This window comes from Podarcis tiliguerta, assembly GCF_965153285.1.
Source record: "Podarcis tiliguerta genome assembly, chromosome: 12".
NCBI lineage: Eukaryota > Metazoa > Chordata > Lepidosauria > Squamata > Lacertidae > Podarcis > Podarcis tiliguerta.
In genome coordinates, this window is record NC_139545.1 from 50,019,448 (window position 1) to 50,041,189 (window position 21,742).

Below are 21,742 nucleotides of genomic sequence, written 5' to 3' on the forward strand. Positions count from 1 at the left end.
TTTCCTTGGGGGGACGACATTTTACTGTAGTAAATAAGTTTATGGACTCTTTCTTCAACCCGTCTCACGAGTAATTAATTGTACAAGTGAGGATAGCAGATTTTTGCCCTGCTTCAGGAAAGCAGGGCGGCGTCGAGCTTGGCTTTCGCGCCCTTTTTCCTCCCCTCACGAGGCGGAGCAAAGAGAGGCGGACTGAGGCGGAGGCGGAAAGGCTCCTCCCTCAGGCCCGCTATCATGGCCGGGTCGCTGGGCGCCCGCCTCGCCTGGAGCCGCTTCTTCGGCGGCTTCGTGTGCGGGGCGGCGCTGGGAGCCGCGGCCTCTGCGCTGGCTGCCCGCAAACTCCTCGGGGAGCCCCGTCTCCCACCCGCGGCCCTGCAGAGCTCCGTGGTCGCCGCCACCTCGGCAAAACAGCAACCGCCGCTGCCGCCGCCTCAGGAGGGTAAGCGAGCGAGTGCGCAGGCGCAACTGCCGACCCGGCTCGCTGGCGGGAGCGCGGCTCTCCGGCCACGGCGGCCGGAGCGATGGCTGAGGGCGCCCGTTGGCGACGCGCGGCTGAGGGGGAAAGTGGGGCCTGCTATACAGCAGGCAGCCCTCAGTCAGCGGCGGGTCTGCGCCCACAGAGCTTTCCATTCAAGAGCATCATATAAAAAAAGGAAACCGGGGAGGAATATTGCTGATATAATGCTTACATCTTTTTCTTTTTGGTAATAAAAGGATTTCTCTGGGATACGCAATTTCGACAGTTTCGGGATAATTTGAAGAGTTTTCTGAGTTTTCCCGCCGGGCACCTGTTTGGGTAGCATTTGAGCGCCATGTTAAAAAAAAACTTCAGGTGTTGTTCATGATGTTTTTGCTGTTGATTTTTCTCCAGCTTTTTCCGTGTTTTCCTGGTGCTTACCTTTTACCTTATTGTTGATCTGGCGCAGTTTCAAATTAAATAGGAATATGGGAAGGTGCCTTGCACTGAATCGGGACTCTTGCGCCATCCAGTTCAGTATTGCCTACACGGACTGGCAGAGGCTCCCCAGGGTTTCAGGCAGATGCCATTGGGAACTGAACCAGGAATATCCTGGAGACAGCTTGTCTTCTACCAGGCTTTCCAAAATGTGGGTCTCCACCTGCTTTTTGGACTACAGTTTTCATTATCCTTGACCACTGGTTCTGCCAGCTAGGGATGATGGGAGTTGTAGTCCAAAACAGCTGGCGACCCAAGTTTTGGAAACCCTGTGTGACTGAGCTGATTATCACTCTTCCCCAAGATCAGACCAAGGGCTCATTTAGCCCAGCATACTGTTTTCTACAGTGGCCAGCAGTTGAAAATGAAATGTTCACATTTCCTCAAATGCTTACATTTCTCTTCAACACTTAAATATCTTTTTTTAAAGAGAAAAAAATCAGTTTATTTAGATTCAACCTTTAAATGGGACTCCTGGTGGTCTCCCATTCTTATCTATCCATCTTTAGTTAAAAATTTCCCTCTCTAGCCACTAAAACCCTGTTAGCGATTTCTAAAGAAAAAAAGTATTGCACAAATTTACAGTGAATTTGCCTTTTATTAATATGGCATTTTAGGCCCTTAGGAGTCATGCTAGTTACATTTTACAGCATGGTCTGAAAAAATTGCACACAAGAGAACAAAGTATTGGTTTCTTTTATCTATTGCTTTCTGTTTATAACAATTTATGTTGAAATAAGTTGTTTTTAAACATTTGTTCGCTTTTGTTTCTGCAAAAGTAGTATGTTTTTTAATGCAAACAACTGGGTTTTTTTTTACCATGGCACAAAAATCGAACCAAACAACCTGTGGTTTGTTCCTGAATTGTTAAATATAAACTGAATTAAAAATAACATCTGCCACTTTTCTCCCTGTATACATTGAAAATCAATCAGCACTGTATTGAGAAAGTGGTTTTGTCTGGCTGTATCACACCAGCAGTAAATTGCTAGCAATGACATATTTTTCATTTTATGGTGGCTTTAAGTGTATTTGTATAACTGTTATCAAAAAATCAATCTGAAGTGGTGGGCGAAAGGTTACAAGTACACAATAAGCCCACATCACTTCTCAACCCCTCAACATTTTAAAATGTTTTGTGTTTTGAAAGGATAGAAAGTTTTTAATTTTGTGATAAGTGAAGTAGGCTCTCATCAACCTCCCTTTCAAATTCTCTGTTGTTGGGTGATGCTTGGGTTGGTCCTATCTCTTTTTGTGGCAGGACTCCTCTGCTGTTAGAACACATCAGACCAAAAGTCAATCCAGCCCATAATTCTGCTTCCATCAGTAGCCACCACATGCCTCTGGATAAGCCGGCGTGGTGTACTGGTTAGAATATCAGCCTTGAACTAGGGAGGCCCAGGTTCAATTTCCACTTCAACTATTATTATTTATTATTTATTTTATTTTGAAACATGTATAAACCATTCAACATTTTGAAAACCACAAAACATTGCACAACAATTCAGAACAATAGTACATAATAAAATAACACAAACCAACATAGTATACTATAAATCGTCGCCTGCAGACTAATCTGGGAAGGCCTGGGTAAAAATTAAAGCTTTTAGCAGGTGTTGAAAGCACATGGTGCAATACTTAGTGCATGCCTTATTTCCAGGGCAAAGTTGTTCCAGATACAGTGATACCTCAGGTTACATATACTTCAGGTTACAGACTCCGCTAACCCAGAAATAGTGCTTCAGGTTAAGAACTTTGCTTCAGGATGAGAACAGAAATCGTGCTCCAGCGGCACGGTGGCAGCGGGAGGCCCCATTAGCTAAAGTGGTGCTTCAGGTTAAGAGCAGTTTCAGGTTAAGAACGGACCTCCGGAATGAATTAAGTACTTAACCTGAGTTACCACTGTAGTAGGACCCACTACATTAAAGGCTCTGCGTTGGGTAATCAAGATGGATCACTAGAACTTACCACACTGTTAGGAGGGCCTTCTTGGGAAAGGTTCTTGAACGGGGGTGATTGCAGACCAAATCCTGGTGCTCTTGGAAGAAACTGATTTTTTAATCCATTTCAATTGAGGTTTAGGCTTTTGTTATTATGGTATATATTTTTGTGTTTTTATATTATAAACTGCCCTATGATCTTCAGACAAAGGGTGGTACGGAAATATAATAAAATAATATTAACGACAATTAGATTATCACAGTGACCAGGCAGGAAGCTCACTGGGTGGTCATGGGCTAGTGATTTCACTTTTCTCTCAGCATAACCTACCTCACATGGTTGTTGTGAGGATTAAAACTGGTGTATTTTTAATCATTAGGTAAAGGTAAAGGTACCCCTGCCCGTACGGGCCAGTCTTGCCAGACTCTAGGGTTGTGCGCTCATCTCACTCTATAGGCCTGGAGCCAGCGCTGTCCGCAGACACTTCCGGGTCACGTGGCCAGCGTGACAAGCTGCATCTGGCGAGCCAGCGCAGCACACGGACCGCCGTTTACCTTCCCGCTAGTAAGCGGTCCCTATTTATCTACTTGCACCAGGGGGTGCTTTCGAACTGCTAGGTTGGCAGGCGCTGGGACCGAGCGACGGGAGCGCACCCCGCCGCGGGGATTCGAACCTCCGACCTTTCGATCGGCAAGTCCTAGGCGCTGAGGCTTTTACCCACAGCTCCACCCGCGTCCCTTTTAATCATTAGTTCCACTGAATCAGTTGATTGTACTGAATGCATAGTTCCTGGTGGATACAATCCATGAGTCTGAGCTATGAGGGACAACTAACAGAGACTTCCTTAATGGTCTTAGTGATCAGGCAATTGAGAAGCCAGGCAACCCTGAAGGTACTCTGGATCCCAGTTGTTAATGGCCTTAAAAAATTGATACAAGAAACTTGAACTTGGCCCAGTAACATAAGGGTAGCTAGTACAAGCTCATAATCATTGGTGTTACTTGCTGGCAGCAGTCTGGCTCCATCAGCAGTCAAGCTGCAGCATTTTGTACCAACTGGAGCATCCCAACCTGGCCCAAGGGTACCCCTACATAGAGCACATTGCAGTAATATTGGCACCATCCATGTATGTGGTGCTTTGCATGGAAAGAAAGCTTAGCCTCATACACTTGAAACTACCAGAAATGAAAAGGGTTTTGTAAGTCTTGGGTAAATTCTCAGTTGTTAATGGGGTTCTTGGGCATTTGATGCCTTTCTGGCTACTCTTCAGTGGGAGAAAACAAACCCCACATGTTCTGGCCTTAAAACTCTTTATTTCTCTCTTAGAACCCATAACAGAGACTGTGTTGGAAAAGTATGGATTTCCTGCAGCTGGAACGCAGATCAGACATTACACCAATCATGCATTATCTTATGATCAGGCAAAACGAGTGCCCAGATGGGTGATTGAACATATTTCCAAACATAAGACTTTGGGTAAGTGAACTCTTGTGTGCATTTGTTCATTGCTTGTAATTAATTTATTACTTGTGGATTAGAAGCCGTTCACTGGCTGTGCATGAGTAATAGGACCTTTGTTTGAGGGTAAGCCTCATTGAGCATAGTGGAGCTTCTGAGTAAAAAATGCATAGGATTCTTCTGTCAGGTGGGTAAATTATGTTGTCCACATACACATGCTTTCAATAGGCAACAATCTCAGTCTTGTAAAGAGCACAAGATTTCATAGATGTGGTTGGCAGAGGTGGATGGGCAGCAGGTACAAAAGAGGGATGCTTTGCCTCCATGGATCAAGGCATGAGAAAACTGAACCTCACTGCCAGCTAGAAGCCAAATTCAGCCAAAATTTATAGATACTGAAGAAAGCATATGTGAGCATGAAGGTGCTTCTTGCTAGCCCAGAAATAATATTTTCAACTATGGGTGAGGCTTCAAATTGATACAGTAGGTGCAAGATAGTTAGTGGATGTCTGTGGAATTTAAGAGGACCTTAAGGTCCATAAAGAGCAACACCCTAGAGGTCCCAGGCCCTAAGGAAGTTAGATTAGCCTCAACCAGAGCCAGGGTCTTCTCAACACCTGGGCCTGGTGGAACGCTCTATCTCATGAGACCAGGGCCCTGCGGGATCTGATTTCTTTCCGCAGGGCCTGTAAGATGGAGTTATTCCGCCTGGCCTTTGGCTTAGAATCAGTGTGATTCCCTCCCCCTCTTTCTTTTTCCTTTCTCCTCCTGTGAAGAGGCTGCATCCTAATGTTTTAATGTTGTATTTTAATCTTGTTTTTTAAATTGTATTTTAATCAACTTGTTTTTATTATTGGTTGTTAGCCACCCTGACCCCGGTCTTGGCTGGGGAGGGCGGGGTATAAATAAATTTTATTATTATTATTATTATTATTATTATTATTATTATTATTATTATTTAGAGCACATCCTATGGATGTCTACTAATTTTGGTGCAAGCTTGTAGGCATTTTAGTCAGTGTTAAATAACCCCTTCTTTTTGTTTATCATTGATACGGGCTTGTTCAATCAATGAAGGCTTTCATTTCCATGTGATTCTTGCCCTTTCTACATCCTCTTCCCTTTGTGACCCTTAAACATGTGGATCTCTGCAGGCAATGTAGGGTGATTGGCAAAGTGCACATGATGTGTGTAGGAGTAGAGAACTCCTCTGAGGCTTACCAGATTTCTCGGTGAGAAACATCAGTAATAGAGGACAATCTTCCCTGAAAGACAGCTCACCTACTGGTTTTTCCTTGCAATGCAGAGTTTCATGGGAGTCTTGAATGCACACTGCCAGCTCACGCAGGATAATAATGGAGATCAATAAGCCTTCTCAGTGCTCCATGTGAACGGACTGTATTCTAGGATATTGTTTAGGATTGCTGTTTATTTTGCAGTTTTCTCAGTTGCATTTAGTTTAGTTTTTGTTTTTTTAAAAAAAGAAAAGTTTTGCTGAACAACTTTTTTTTGTTCCTCAGGCAATGCAGACAGAAAACATTGCAAATTTAGACCGGATCCTAGCATCCCTCCAATATTTACTGCCTTGAATGAAGACTACATTGGGAGTGGCTGGTCACGAGGCCATATGGCACCAGCTGGGGATAACAAATATTCACCAGTAGGACTGCTACTTAATTCTTGGCTTGTTGTTTCTTTGAAGGGGAGGGGAAAGAACATTAAAAACCAATTTGTACATCATGTTTTCAGCAGAATTAGGCAGTGGTTTAAACATGGGACTGGAACAGAATCCATGGTTCCTAAAATCAATGACAGAGCTGTGAAAGTGCTTTGAGAGAACTGGAAAATATTGCTAACCCAGCCTTCTCCAGTTTGGCACCCAACTGACATTTTAGATTACAACTCACATTAGCCCCAGCTAATATGGCCATTGATTAGAGATGGTGAGAGGTATTCCAGAACATCTGGAGACCAACAATTTGGGGAAGACTGTGCTAGCCGTAGTGACCAGGGGGAAGTGGGTAATTTAAACAGCAGATTGAATTTGAAGGCACCGGTTTTGAAATGTAATATATCATGTAACAGAATGATGTTGGGGCACTGTTGTTCTGTGTGTAAATGTATTAGAATGTTCTTCTTAGTGGTTCTTGCTGAAAGAGATAAACGTTGACAAATGACTGCTTTATTCTGTTTCATTCTGAGCCTTTAAGTAGGTCTAGGTATCAATCCAAAATTTAGTTTACAATTCTTTTTTCTTACAGAAGGCTATGGCAGAAACATTTTATCTATCCAACATTGTACCCCAGAACTATCAGAATAATGCTGGATTCTGGAATAGGTAAATTGCTACTAGATTAACTAAATTCAAGGTAAAATTTATTTTAAACATTTTAATAATGTGTCAGCCTAACCTGGAGAAAGGGAGGCAAGGGAAGAAGCACCAAAATTGAAGAAATAAACTAGAGAAACTATGTAGCTTTCTCTGGGGAGGAGCACACATATTAGCATTCTGGTGATCTAGCCAGAAAGCTCCTATAGTCTGTTTATGCAAAGAGAGAAGTGCTGCCCAGGGCAAGTGGCAGGCGTATTAAGCCTTAGTCCAGGGTTCATATATTTATTTATTGAGATTTATAATATTTCTCTTCCTGAAGGCATACAGTGCACGGCATTTTAAAGCCTACAAATCCAATGGAATGGAATGGAATTCAATTAATTAGACACACACTAGCACAGAAATAGAATTAGCTCGCTTCAAGCAGGGAAAACAGTATGATAATGGTTTCTGTTAATTTGGTAGCTACTAACGTGGGTGAGTCCAGGAATGGGTCTCTGCCTACTACTCATTGTAAACAGATACACTCTGACCCCTACTTGCTGAGCATGTTGGAAACAAAGCACTTTCTACCAATCAGCTTGAATATAAAAGGTGCAAATAAAGTATTGGCTTTTTAAAGTATTGACTCAGCATGCTGGAAACAAAGCATTTCCACTAATAGCTTCCCCAAGGTACAGACCAAACAATAACACAAGCATGTGCAAAGATACATATGAATGGAAGCAAACAAGGCAGAGACCTGATTTGTGATCTGGTTGCCGAGCTAAAGCGCCATATAGGAATAAACTGAAGATTAAAGCTCACATTTGCTCATCATGCTTACGTAATATATTTAGCTTGGGAAATGTTATCCCATCCCTAAAATGCCCCACTGCCCTTCTCTGTTCTAGGTACGTTTGGAATTCACCAGCCCTAGGCTAGTCCATATCTTTAAACTATTTTGGCTTAATTTCAGGCTAGAAATGTATTGCCGGGAACTGACTGACAGATTTGAAGATGTCTGGATTGTTTCTGGACCTTTGACATTACCTCAGATGGATGATGATGGGAAAAAAAGGGTTGTGTATCAGGTAAGCTATTGAATCTAGCCATATAATTGGAACAAAGTCCTCTTTGATTTTGTTGGGGGTTTTCTGCCATGCAGGTTTTCTTAGGAGTTGAACTGGATGCAGCCTTGGAACTGCATGTGTGAGAAAGGTAATAACAACCGGTGGTAAGGTTGCGCGATTTGAGGCCTTATACTGTTGAGTAGTCCTTTTGAATTTGCTTTGTGGTCTCAGCTGATGAATATAAATATGGGATCACATGCATAGAATAGGTCCAGTGGCCCAAGTAGCAAATTTTAAGTCACGTATTGTGAGGAAGGAGTAGTGACAATTTGTGGGCAGCAAACAGAACCGAGTAAGAACAGTAAGAGGCAATGCAGTGCACGCCATCTCTGCAGGCAGTAGATACTAGGAATCAAGTGGTGGATTTTTAACAGAGATGTGCTTACTGTGTGTGAAACAAATCAAAATTATGCATCCAGAAAAGTGAAGTTCTGTGACTTGCTTAATATGATGCAAGTAATGTTGTGAATTCTAGAAATACGAGATTAAAATACGCTTTACATTAAAAAAACAAACAAACATGCATAGATTAATAATTTTAGTTCTGGTTTATAGAAATATCCTCTTCAAGATCACTTAAATTGTTTTCAGCCAGTGGCTGTGCACTGTTTAAAGTTAACTATTAAATTAATGGCTTTATACTATTGTTTTTGTGTTTTTGTTTTGCCCTTATGGACATGTGATTATTTTTAGATCTCTTAAGCAAAGAGAGGAAGTCCCAAAGTATTGCTTACGGCATTGCTCCTTGCTTGGGTTATGTTACTCCTTACTTCTCATTACCAAATAAATTAATCTGAAGCTGCTGCTATCTGTTGGCTGAATTTGGTGTGTCTCAAGGTCTTTGCCATCGTTTTGTCTGCCTTGGTGAAGCATTTGTTGCAAATACAGATTGATGACCACACTTGATATTTGGGAGACACATTTGCAGAATATAAATGTATGTCTGAAAACGTAAAAGAGAATGCCAACAGGAAGAATCTCTTCTGTGTCACTGGAGAGGCAGGAGCAGGTTTTCCATCTTCGTCCAGAGCAAATCAAAATGACAGCATCTTGCTTTATATACTGCTGTTCTCTGGAGAATGTCAGTTTAGGGACTTTTGTCTGCTAGCAGATCTTTGTTTCTAAATGTGTCTTTTTGCAATCATTTTTCCTCCTACATTTCACTCAGATTGAACCCATATTAAAGGCAAAATTTATAATTTTGTCACCCATAATTCCCAGACTCTGGATTTCCCCCCTTATATGTGCTTTATATTTCATTGAAAGTCTCTTATTTGAGGGGATTTCATTGCTGAAGTATATGGACTTGGATCTTTTATTTTTAACCTATGTTTAATTTAAACAAAGAGAATGACTAGATAAATTACGAATAAAATGGAATATGTTTAGCAAAAATATGAATTCTTTTGCAAACAAGACTGTAAATAGTATTACTCTCACAAATGAATAAATACAGTGCGGCTGTGAGAAACCATATTAGGCGGCATCTCTATACACCAGGTGTGAGGAACTTTTGGCACTCCAAATGTTACTGAACTACAACACCCAGCAAGCACAGTTATCATGATGATGGGAGTCATAGTTCAACAACATCTGTGGGGCTAAAGGTTCCCCACACCAGCTATACACAGTTTCTTGAGTCCTACAGGACTCAGGGTTACTTCTGCCATGAAACACATCCACCAGAAAGCAAGATGTTCAGAGGGATTATTTCTCATGTTGACTTTTGGCATATTAAAAACATTATAAGATGATTTTTATCAGGTTTACTTTGTGAATCTGTTGCTTGGATGCAGCCCACTGTTTATGAGAGCTGTTCAGAGGCTCTTGCTGATGTGTTAATGTATCAGTGCCAACTGCCTGAGGAAGCATTTGCCACCCAAAAAATGGCTTTCTGGCTTGGATTTGTTTTAAATAAGCATGGATCAGATCCCTAGTTTTTTTCCCTGAGTTGGAGAATGCCCTGGATTGCCTCCCCCAACAGATTTAAAAGTGGATGAAACAAGCCAAATAAAGAAGGGAATTTATACAAGCCCTCTAGGCAGGTCATTCTCTTACAGAACTGCCCTTACACTTTAGGAGGGGATTTTCCAACTACAAAGCCTTAAATCTAAATGGCTTGTGAATTAGCTGATTAAGCATACACATTAATTAATGTCTGCCTTGTTATTCAATTATAGCTATTCAGTTATGTTTGCCTTTCATGGTTAATGATGTTGAATTATTCTGTTCACTTTATTTTAAAAATGTGAATAGCATGTGGATAATGGGTCTTACAAACCTCCTGTATGAAACCTCCGGATTTATCATTCTGAGGAAGGTCAGATCATCTACATTTGGAACCATTATGCTTCTTTGATGGATTTCTCGGGATGCTGTGGAATCATACTTTACTAATTATTGATCTGAAAAAGATTTGCGTACAACACTGGGGACAAACCCTTCCCCCTGCCAGCCTTAGCAAGCAGTTGTGGGCTTTTATCAAATATTTTTAATTTTAATGACAAGGTTTTTTTTAAATAAAAAAAGAACTTTTTTCTGTCTGTCTGTCATAAACAGTTGTTTTTAAAGAACTTTGAGCAGCTGTTTTCACTGAGGGTTTTTTGGAAGAACTTAATATAATTTTTTCTAAGAAAGAGTTTAGAAGATAGATACTTGTTAGAAGAAAGGAGATTCCGACTAAACAAGAACTTTCTGATAGTAAGAGCTGTTCGACAGTGGAACAGACTCCCTCGGGAGGTGGCGGAATCTCCTTCCATGGAGGTTTTTAAGCAGAGGTTGAATGGCCATCTGTCATGGATGCTTTAGCTGAGATTCCTGCATTGTAGATGGTAGGACTAGATGACCCTCGCAGACCCTTCAGACTACAATTCTATGATTTCTCAAGAATTACTGGCATTTTCTCTGCAAATATTCTGTACATTTGGGGGGATGACTTTACAAAAAGCAAGCCTGTATTACTAGTAGCTTTTATAGCATTATGAGAAAATAAATAAGTGTATCACTAACAGTACCAACTCATAATTTTGCTAAGGAATTTTGTATGCTTTAAAAAAATAAATTATATGCTGATGGGGAACAAGAGAGTGTGATAGACACAGTAGGCAGATTTTCTATTTAATACACAAGATTGGAATGATAAACACCCTTCCAAAAGAATAACAATGTCTGAAGGAGGGATGCAGAATTAATATGAATGCTAATAATATCTCCTAAGAATATGTTATCATTTTCTCATTAATTTCAAGGACAATTACCTTAAACAATGAAGGCAGGACACAATACATTTGTTGCTGCCTAGTGGTACTGTCTACACCTTTTAGGGGGACACAAAAGGATTCAATCATATCCAGGTCAAGAGAGATGTCCTATATTTCATTGGCTTTCATGGTTTTGCTATTTCAGTACATATGACCAAAGCGGGAGTAAATACTGAAGTAACATCAAGCAGAAGCCCCTTCGGAGTCTAGGTTTCACTTCATGTTAACTTGGAGCTCCCTGAAGTCTCCTCCTGATAGAGCCTTCTGAAAAGCTGGGTAAAAAGGACAAAAGCAGTAAAAAGCACCCAATAACAACAGTAATCCAGAGAGTAATGGAGTAGTGGACACTTCATATTGTTTTAAGACAATTGTAACCAGAAAAATAAATCTAATGAAGAAGCGAATTCTTCGCAGCACCAATGTTAGTTCCCTTCTGTAAAGGATGTTTATAATAAAGCTCGAGTGAACGGGCCAGGCCCGAGGTGATATCTGTTAGAATAATGTTATCTCCAGGAAGATATTTAATGGTCAGTGTCATCGCTCAAGTAACAGCTTGGGAAAACCAAACACTTCATTGGAGACGCTGTGCCCAAGGAAGCCACAGGCTTATTCTGAAACAAGGAGGATAGTGTGTCTAGAAATCACTGCACACTTATATTGCAGTTAAACGATTTTTTTGGACCCCACCTTCTCGTTATTCTGGTGTTAGATAGCTGATTAAGCAAGAAACAAGAAGGATAGTGTGTCTAGTAATCACCGCACAATTATATTGCCGTTAAATGAATTTTTGGACCCCACCTTATCGTTATTCTGGTCCTACATAGCTGATTAAAAAATGAGTATCGGTAATGTTGTCTGTGGCTCACTTTGAAAGTTAAGATAATTCCTCTGATTTATGTGTTTCTAAAAGGCTACAATTCTAAGGTCATCCAATGAACTTGACTAAAATTTGATTCAGGGCAGACCAGTGTGGCGGTATGTCCACATCTGTGGTGGTCATCACTGCCACAGAATGTTTTGATGGCCTGTAGCACCAGCAGCTTTAAAAATGGATTAGATCACTCATAGGGGTAGTAGGCTTACAGGGGATTGCTATCTCCATCATGCGTGTGAGCTCCCCTGAAGCACCTGGCTGGCCGCCATTAGAGGCAGAGGACTTGGCTAGATGGCTCTTTAGCCTGATTTGGTATGGCAGTTCTTGTGGCGCAGCCTTGCCTGGAGCGGAACGACATAGTTTGTGGATGAGGTGGAATAAGGTTATTTTTCTGAGCCTACAGAGTTCCACCAAGATTTCAAGGATTCTGAAGTACATTCGGGAAGGAAAGGGTCACTGGGGCACACAGAGTTTCTGTGGATGTTGTTTTAATGCATCTGACAACATTGCCTCTGATGCAAGGCGAAGTGTGCAGCGGTGGATAATGTGTGCTGGCAGCTAAGTCTTGATGAAATTTGATTTCTATTGACCGTACCCTGCAGAAATCTCAGGTAATTGCCATCTCTGAGGCAAAGGTCCAGTGATATCCACTAATTTTGTTTACAGTGGCGGCATTGCATTGCCCACTCACTAGAGGGCACTGACTCACAAAGATCTTGATATATTTCTTCTTACACTCTGCCTGTTTATGTTGCCAACAGAGCAAGTATCTTTTTTTAAAGGTGTATTTCTCTAATAGTTTCTTCAGGTCACTTTCTCTGCTACAGCTGGAGAAGGCCTATATGATAGCTGTTTATATACGTTGCTAAAAGAACGCTTGGTCTGGGGAACAGTTGGCAGGCAAAGTTCTACTGTTATGCTTCATATTACCAACTTAAGGGAAAGGCTGGGTGAAAATGCATTTTTCTTCTAAGTTTTAAGTGGTGGGTTTTTCAGTGACTTTCTGGAAGCATGAAGCACTACTTGCCTCTATGACCCATTTGGATTTTTGTTTTGGAAAACTTGATACTTTTAGAGAGTTTTATGTATTCTCTGTCTCATAAAAATGAGGCCAGTTTTGTGCCGTACAAAACCCACATTTTGTAAATGGAAGATGTGATGTTAGCTCACATACTCCCAGAGATACCACTTACAATTTAAAAAGTGAAGCATAAATAGGGCTACAGTATAACTGGTAAATTAGTCAATGGAAGTTGTAGTTGATTAATCAAAGGTCACATAATTCATAGGACAGCAAATTTAGACTAGTTTTGCTTTTTAAATACTAATTTTGTTTGGAAAATTACAATAAGATGTTAAAGGTGGTGTTTCTTTCTGACAATTAGAAGTAGTTTTTGTTTATCAAATATTAAAATAATGTCAAGGTTGCAGGTTTGATCCCCATATGGGACAGCTGCATATTCCCGCATTGCAGGCGGTTGGCCTAGATGGGTTCCTTCCAACTCTATGATTCTATGATCTATGAAAAGTTATTTTACTTTCGGTATTTCAAAAAAACATTGACATTGGGTAATATGCTGATTTATCTAAATGTAATCAATAAATAGTTTCAAAGGCAGATGATTATTCAATTGATTTTCAGTCCTAGTCAGTGCCTAAATTCCATTGAAATAAATGGGTCTTAACTGTGCAATCCAGCACAGTTACATTGCTCTGATCTCCTTGAGAACACAGGAAGCTGCCTTATACTGAGTCATACCATTGGTCCATCTAGCTGTTTTTGTTTGTTTGTTTTGTCTATGCTGTCTAGTGGTAGGGTTGCAGAGGTTAAGTCTTCCCTTGCTCTACCTGGAGATACCAGGGATTGAATCTTGAGACCTGGAGATGCTCTATCACTGAGCTATGGCCCATATACCTCAACATAATCATGACTAAACATAGGATTGCACTATAATTACTTAACTGCACACCAACTTTTATTTGGATTATGCCTTGAATGTTAAAACCCCATCATATCGCCAGCATTTATTCCCACCACCAAATGCTAAGTTCAAATAAATGTTTTTGTGACACCTACAAGATGTTCAGATTTGGGTTTGGGTCAGGTTGTCTACTGATGCCAGTTTCAGGGTTGTGCAGTAGCCACTGTGAACACAGTTTGTTTGGGGTAATTTATTTTTGCTCCCAGGTAGGGTAGAATAGAAAAGGGATGTGGGTGACGCTGTGGGTTAAACCACAGAGCCTAGGACTTGCCGATCAGAAGGTCGGCGGTTCGAATCCCTGTGACGGGGTGAGCTCCCGTTGTTTGGTCCCTGCTCCTGCCAACCTAGCAGTTCGAAAGCACATCAAAGTGCAGGTAGATAAATAGGTACCGCTCCGGCGGGAAGGTAAACGGCGTTTCCGTGCGTTGCTCTGGTTCGCCAGAAGTGGCTTAGTCATGCTGGTCATATGACCTGGAAGCTGTACGCGGGCTCCCTTGGCCAATAAAGCGCCGCAACCCCAGAGTCGTCCGCGACTGGACCTAATGGTCAGGGGTCCCTTTACCTTTACTAGGGTAGAATAGAAGGGACAATGGTACCTGACATTCAGACCAATGAATAATGTGGTAGGTGTCTAGTGAAGTTAGAAATTTTGACCAATATTCGAGCTGAAACACACCATCAAACGATTCAAAGTCATGAGACCCAGATTTCTGCAGCAGTACGAAACCGAGAGAAGCTATTACACTGGACCATTGTTCCAGGTATACTTTCAGTAATTGATACTGGTAGTGAAATGCAGACACATTGCTTTTTTTCATGTGTTGTAATCATTCGCTTTGCACACTTACCTGTCATAGCAGACTGGCATTCTCTTTAGTGACCTGTTGTAGCTGCTTTCTTTGGGTGGGCTGCAAAATGGGAAGAGTTTCCTCGTACTAAGGTTGGAACAAAGCCCTGACATGCTAATAGCAGGTGATGGGGCTAGCACCCCTCATTGTGAGTGCCCCAGAAATACAGTTTTCTCAGCCACAGGATCTCATAAAATATGATTTAGCAGTGGCTGGTGAATTTGGGGCATTTATGTGGGTTAAGCATAGACAAAAACAACAAAGTAGCTCATTTTTCCCAGCTTTGAATAAATCACTCACAAGGTCCTGTTGCAATAAATATTGTTGCTGGTCCCAAAAGGTTTTAACTACAACAGATGATCATAACTGAACAATGGTGGCTTACTGTACACATTTGGTGTGGCTGGTCCCTCCTGTCTTCAGGAGAGAGCATTTCTGGTCAGCCCAGGACAAAGCTTCACTGATGGAACAGACATGCCATCCTGGAATCAACTAGCAAGGAGACTTTGTTGAAAGCCTAGGTGTCACCTTATCTTAAATCAACTTGGGTAGAGGTAATAGTGTTAGATAGATCTGACATAAAGGTATGCCTCTGCTAGCTGTTCCTTTTTATACCAGTCTCAGCAAAATCAGAACAGTGTGGTGGCCAGCCACTCTCTATTGGTCTCCCACAATACTGAAGTCTTCCAAACTAACCCAGTGGTGTCAACAAATTTATATATAGTAAGTTAGCAGAACAAAATTGATAGAGGTTCAGCAACATGTCCTGTAACTGTGATTATATTGTGAATTAAACCACTTATTTCCCCCACCCCCTAAGCAATGCCTTGCTCTATTTCCTTATGAACTGTGTGTTTTTGGATTCTCTCTTTGTGCTAATGATAGCGCCATCTGGTTGCTACTGTGCCCATTTTGTGGAAGGTACTTAGTAGTCCATTTGCAGGACTCTGAGGTGGGAGGAAGACCAATTATCTAGACCCATTCTAGATCCATTCGAGTTTCAGGAGGGAATGGGCCTTGGTTGTCCTAATGGATGACCCAGAAGAGGGACAGGGTCTGTGTGACATTGTTGCTCTTGCTTGATGTCTCAGCGGTTTCTGATACCATTAACCATGGTATCTTCCTAGACCACCTCAGTTACGCTGTGAGGTGTGAGTCATGCTTTGAGGTTATTTAAAAAAAAGGAAAGGTTGTATAAAAATGATTTAAAATAAACAATCTATATACAAAACCAGATTCCATATTTTTAAAGTTGTATTATTTTTAAAGGCTGTTTTTATGTTTGTTTGTTTTTGTATTTTGTCACCTGCCATTTTATGATGAAAGGCTGGATACAAATCGTACAAATGAAACAGTAAATTAGATAGCATGATGGGAGGACCAAATTCCACTATGTAATACTGTGGTTTGTTTTTATTTGTGCTAGCTTTTAAATCACAGCAAGTCTTTGACAGTGTAAAAAGGCCACTGCTGTTCTCTGGCCAGACTGTGTCGCTGCTGCAGCAGAAGATGCAAATGGTGACTCTCTCATCATCCCTTGTATGTGAATAGATGATCACAAATCAAAGAAGACATGTGTGCATGAATAGTTTTCAGATGCTTTCTGTTCACTTACCATAAGGGCATATGCTCTCTGTCTGTCTCAGTCAAGCAGCGAGAGGAATGTGTGTCGGATCTAAATTATGGAAATTGATGTGCAAGCTCTTGAGTCGAGCACCTACATCTAAAAAGCCACTAGGTGGCACTCGGGCATAAAATATCCAGAGTCCCATGCTTGAACCGCTTCTCAGAATGAAGACATTACTTTCAAAACTACAAAGACATAGCTTATGAACATGCTGATATTTTTTCAGCTTCCTTGGGCTGAGCAATCATGTGGAACAATGCACATTACCTGTCTCGAAAATGCACTATAATCATAAAAGTCTTTTGCAGTGCCGTTCACGTGGTGGGAGTTAGTCTCTTGTTCTTGTTGTTGCTCTGTCAGTTGATGGGTATTTTCGCTACTTCTGTGCAAGATACTGCTACCTCCCATTACAAATAAGAATGCACTACCATAGCTGATCGCATAGAAGTACACAGTCTTTAACCACTTTGTTGTGCTCCAGAGGCTCTGGTGGATCCTTGTGGATGTCGGAGCTCTGTGCATGAAGGCAGAGGCGGTCCATTCCATTTCACCACTGGAGGCAAAACAGGAAGGTGCTGTGCTATGCTGCCTCCCACCCCAAGCCTCACTTCCTGGGGTCACACAGCAACGGCTTCCGGAGAGATCTTGTGAGATCTCATTGGAAGTTGCAGCAGTAGTTGCACAACTCCACCTGTGGTGGGTGGAGCACCTGTGGGGGCACTTCTGCGCAGGATATCACCACCCAAGGCAGGCTGCTTCACTCCGCCTCATGGGCGAGCGGGTCCTACATGCAGAGACCACCCACTTCTTTCTCATGAGCCGTGGAAGTCCAGGATTCCATGCTGTTCACAAAACGGGTTCTGTAACTTTGAAAAGAACAAGAAAGCTACTATATCTACATAGCTGAGTGCTGTGTGTGTGTGTGTGTGTGTCACTCAAGACTTACTACATGGAATAGAATGAAAGAGGAGGAAGATCAGTTTGAGAATTCCAGAATTTTTAACAAGCGTATCCTTCCAACTGAGCACGGGGACGATCCTCCATTGCCAATGTTCTTCTTCCCTCCCAGCATATATCACCCTTTACATTTATTTATTTTTAAAAAATACATTTATTTATTTATGTCCTGACGTTCCTTCCAAAAGAGCCCAAGGCAGCAAACACATCGGTACTGGAACAGTACTGGAATATTAAAAATATTCTGAAAACTGTAATAAAACCATTATCTCAACCAGAGATCTCAAGGTTGCCAGGAATAGTTCCTTTCAGCCATTAAATGCCTGGCTAAACAGGAATGTTTTCAAATTGCTTCTGAAAGTCAATACAGTAATGAGGGAGGCAGACACACCTCACTAGGTGGGCATTCCACAAACAGGGAGCTACCACTGAAAAGACCTTGTCACAGTTCAATGCCAGCTGGGCAGCCCTCAGTGATGATACCACCAACATGATCATGATACTGCTGATTGTAGCATCAGAGATGGTTGATATTGCACAAATATATACTTCATACTTTCAACATGGAGCCTCTAGTCACATGGAAGCAGTTTTTCCCCCCAGGCCTTGCTCTACCCTCAGATATGTGCATACATGCTCCAGCGTGCTTTTATGTGCCTATTTAAAGCATTTTTACTCCCAGAGTAGCTTTCAAATAGAAATGCAGTCCTGTCTTCATGCAGTTACTGTTGTGAAAAAAGTTCCATACATTGGGTGAAAACCTGCTCTCATATATGTGACTATATTATATAGCATGTGAAGCAGAATGTGTTGGTCCTAAGTCTGACATACTGATACGAAAACCATTTTGTTTTTAAGTAATCAGCTATGACCTGGAAAACAGCTTGTGTGTGTTATGAATGAAAGACATCCATCTTTGGTAAATATTTTCTTTTCCTGCAATCACAGCAAATTTAGCACCTCTTCATTTTGATCAGTTTAATGGCAAATCAGTTGTATAGAGTACAAGAGGAATTTTTTGCAATCAGTGTTCTGAAACAATCTGTGGGGAAAAGACAAACATCATTGTTGATTTATACAGCATCTGTTTAACCGTCCTGATAAAATGTTTTCCCCAAGCTTGGCAGCACCACTATAAGCCAGTTTTAAACTGGTTTCATTGTCATGGTTCCCCTAAAACCAACTACAGTAGACTCGTCAGCTTTCCAGAAGATCAAAGAATCATTTATACTAATAGCAAACATTCTCTGAAAGCTGATATCTATTTAGTCAAAACTGCTATATCCATGCACAAGAGTGAGGTATCAGCAGACTCAGGAGAACCCCAAGGTTTGCAGAAGTCCAGAAAAAGGGAGGGGAGACACACACACCTAAAAAAACAGCCCAAAGAAGACTGAACGTGCTCAGTGACCTATGTGTGTGTCATTATGTTTGTATTTTTGTATTTCTGGCTTTGCATTTTTTCTGTTTTGGTATTATTTGCTTGTTTTATTTAGTGTTCGTATGATGCATAAGTATAAATAAAGTAAAAATAAAAAGCATGCTCAATGATCACAAAATGCTGACTGGCTGTGGGAAACGGAGGGCAGGGGAGAAGGAAAGGGAATACAGTATCTTGGAAAAGGTGATGGCCCTGAACTGAAAACTCTACATTTTGTCACTTGTCCCTCTTGTTCTTGATAATTGAGACTGCTAATCTGTTCCCAGGATACCATAAAAGAAGGCAGGGTCACTGCTATTTAATCAGATTGTGTGTAGGGTAGACATGCTTTCACAGAGAATTTATGATGCTTTTTACTGTCTTTCTCCAAAATCTTTTCTTTTTGAGAGATCTCACCAAGAACTCTGTAATAGATTCTTCTTCAACAGGAAATTTATATTCTTTGTCTTTTTAGTGCTTTTTTGACTACATTGTGCCTAATTTCCATGTGTTACAGTTGGAGACCATTTCAAATAAATTCTTATGTACTATTACTTCAATGTCATTGTTATAATAATCTGTTATATTGATTGCCTCTTGTACTATTCACAGATTCCATGGGCTTTGTCTGTGGTTTATAAACTATAGAAGGTAGTCGTCACATTTTCCTTTTACCATATTTCATTTATGTATTTCATGAATAGGAACATTGTCAATTATCAGCTTGAGTTTATTTTGGCAGCTCTACATGAGAGAACTGCAGCTGGTTTGATGTTGGGGTAGTGGAGTCTTCAGTATGGTGTTCCTTTTAATCTGTTTGGCAGCTGCACATTATGTAGAAAATTTTAGTTCTAGATATGGGAGGATTATGGCCTCCTTTCTGATGAGTTTGAGTGATATAATCTCTCTGCTCTGCTGATAGGTAATTGGAAAAGATGATGTGGCTGTACCCTCGCATCTTTACAAAGTGATTCTGGCCCGAAGAAGTGAAACATCCACAGATCCTTTGGTACTTGGGGCCTTCGTGGTACCCAATGACGCAATTGGCTTTGACCACCAGCTGCCGGAATTCCAAGTTAGTATTGAAGACCTGGAGAGAATGTCAGGCCTTGTTTTCTTCCCACAGGTGAATAAAACTAAAGACGTTAGAAATATCTGCGAGGTTGATACTTGTAAGCTGATGAGTTTGGAAGAGTTCACTCTGTACATCACCACTCGGAAGTTGCAGAGTGCAAGGACACTGGAAAGGTTGAGAAAGATCATGTCTGAATTACAGGAAAAGGGAATTGAGCCCGATGAATATCTCTTAAAGGTTTATAAAAAGAAGGAGGAGGAATTAGCAATGCAAAAATCAATGGAAGCTAGAGAAGGGAGATCTGGTTAATATAAAGAACTGTTGTACAGAGACTCTGCTACTACTAAGAAGAAAACTTGGACAAGCCTCCCCATTGGTTGTGTGCCTATGCTGAAAGTGCAGCACTTTGCTGAGAAATTAAAACACCTCCTGTGGCACAGGTTGGCAATGAGACTTAAGGTCACTCGTTTGTGCCCTTTACTAAATCCATCATCAGTTGTAAATTTTATTCTGAATCTCTTCTGGAATACAAGAAAAATAGAAAATGGTCATCTTGGGAATATAAGTAGACCTCTCCTAGATATAACTTTCATTTTCTAACAGGATGCTGTAGAAATGGTATTATATTATTTATATAATTCTTTGCCAGCTGTATTTTTTTTTTAGCCTTTTCTTTGTTTTCATTCATCTAAATCTCTAGAAATGCCTCTTAAGAACAAATTCATTTGTAAGTGACTATTTGTATAAACTGACGATTCAAGAACCGGGGGATGGGGGGCAGTTCCCAAGCAAGTTTTTAATAAATGTTTCCCCAAGATTTTGATTCTTGCTTTTATTCTACATACCGCAGGGGAAAGCCTTCTTAGAGAAAAATGTTACGTGTTTTACTTCAACCAGCATCTCTGGTTCTTTTGACAGCTAAGTTCGCAGTCTAAATGCTCGCAAGAACTTTATAGAGGAAACAGCCAGTTCCTACTGACAGGGTCCTCCTCCTTGATTCCTGTAACAAGCAAGATTGAATTCTGGGCAGTGACCTTTGCCACCAATGGCTGCTTGTGTTTCTCTGCTTGTGTTTGGACACAGCCTGCTATAATTTCAGGTTGCCAGCAAGAGAAGCTTTGCTACATTGCTAGGTTTGCCCCTGTCTGTGATAGGGCTAGAGTGCAAGTAGCCTCGCTGTTGCCCTTTCTACCAAATGACACCATAATGGAATAAAAAATGGTAAGCTGCCAACACAGTGGGATCCTTATTTTTTTAAACAATATGACTGATCAGATAATTTTGGCTATCAGCTGATGATATGTGGTCAATTGACTGACATGCCAGTACTATTCAGTAGTATAACCCAGTTACAAATCCTACATTTCATGCCTACATTTTCCTTCTTTGTATAAATTTTCCACTCTTGTCTGGTATATGAAGAGAAAGGGCCCAGATTTAACAAAGGAACCACAATCTAATCTAGCTAAAATTGTACAATACGTGGCACTTAGTGTTTTTCATGTTAAATATATGGATAAACTTTACAGAAGGAGGATGCTAATTGTTATCGCCATTCCATAAAAAACTGCACAAGAGAATTAAAAAAGGATTTGTTTAAGCTAGAACTTCAAATTTAGGAGGAGTAAGGGTCATACATGGTATTGTTTCGTGGCCATTTAAATTTCCTTCCTTAAAATACAATTCTTCCATCTCATTCTGATATATAAGGAGGCAAGCTGGACTGTTCAAACATGGAACACTTCATTAAAGTCAGCAGATGTTGCTGGGGCTGCCTTACCTTGATATTAAAAAATTCACAAACTTCAATGACTTGAAGTCACAGAAAGAACACTTCCTTGTATCGTTCTTAATAATATTGCCTAACAATAATAACACAGGTTGCTCTCAGATGATAAAGG

At 40.9% G+C, this 21,742-nt stretch overlaps 1 protein-coding gene across 1 annotated transcript; it reads left to right on the forward strand.

Annotated features, from left to right (window-relative positions):
• The first annotated feature begins 27 nt into the window (after window positions 1–27).
• EXOG (exo/endonuclease G) lies at window positions 28–20,658 on the forward strand. The gene is made up of 6 exons (XM_083406704.1): window positions 28–439; window positions 4,223–4,372; window positions 5,875–6,014; window positions 6,616–6,692; window positions 7,645–7,759; window positions 19,689–20,658. The coding sequence occupies exons 1-6, from the start codon at window positions 235–237 to the stop codon at window positions 20,148–20,150; spliced, it is 1,149 nt and encodes a 382-aa protein (XP_083262830.1). The 5' UTR covers window positions 28–234; the 3' UTR covers window positions 20,151–20,658.
• The last annotated feature ends 1,084 nt before the right edge of the window (window positions 20,659–21,742 follow it).

Bases quoted from the DNA above. Each gene is read 5' to 3' on its own strand.
- EXOG (XM_083406704.1), top strand. From the start codon at position 235: ATGGCCGGGTCGCTGGGCGCCCGCCTCGCCTGGAGCCGCTTCTTCGGC. The intron at 6,015-6,615 runs GTAGGACTGCTA...TTTTTCTTACAG, and splicing joins GGGATAACAAATATTCACCA to AAGGCTATGGCAGAAACATT. The intron at 7,760-19,688 runs GTAAGCTATTGA...CTCTGCTGATAG, and splicing joins AAAAAAGGGTTGTGTATCAG to GTAATTGGAAAAGATGATGT.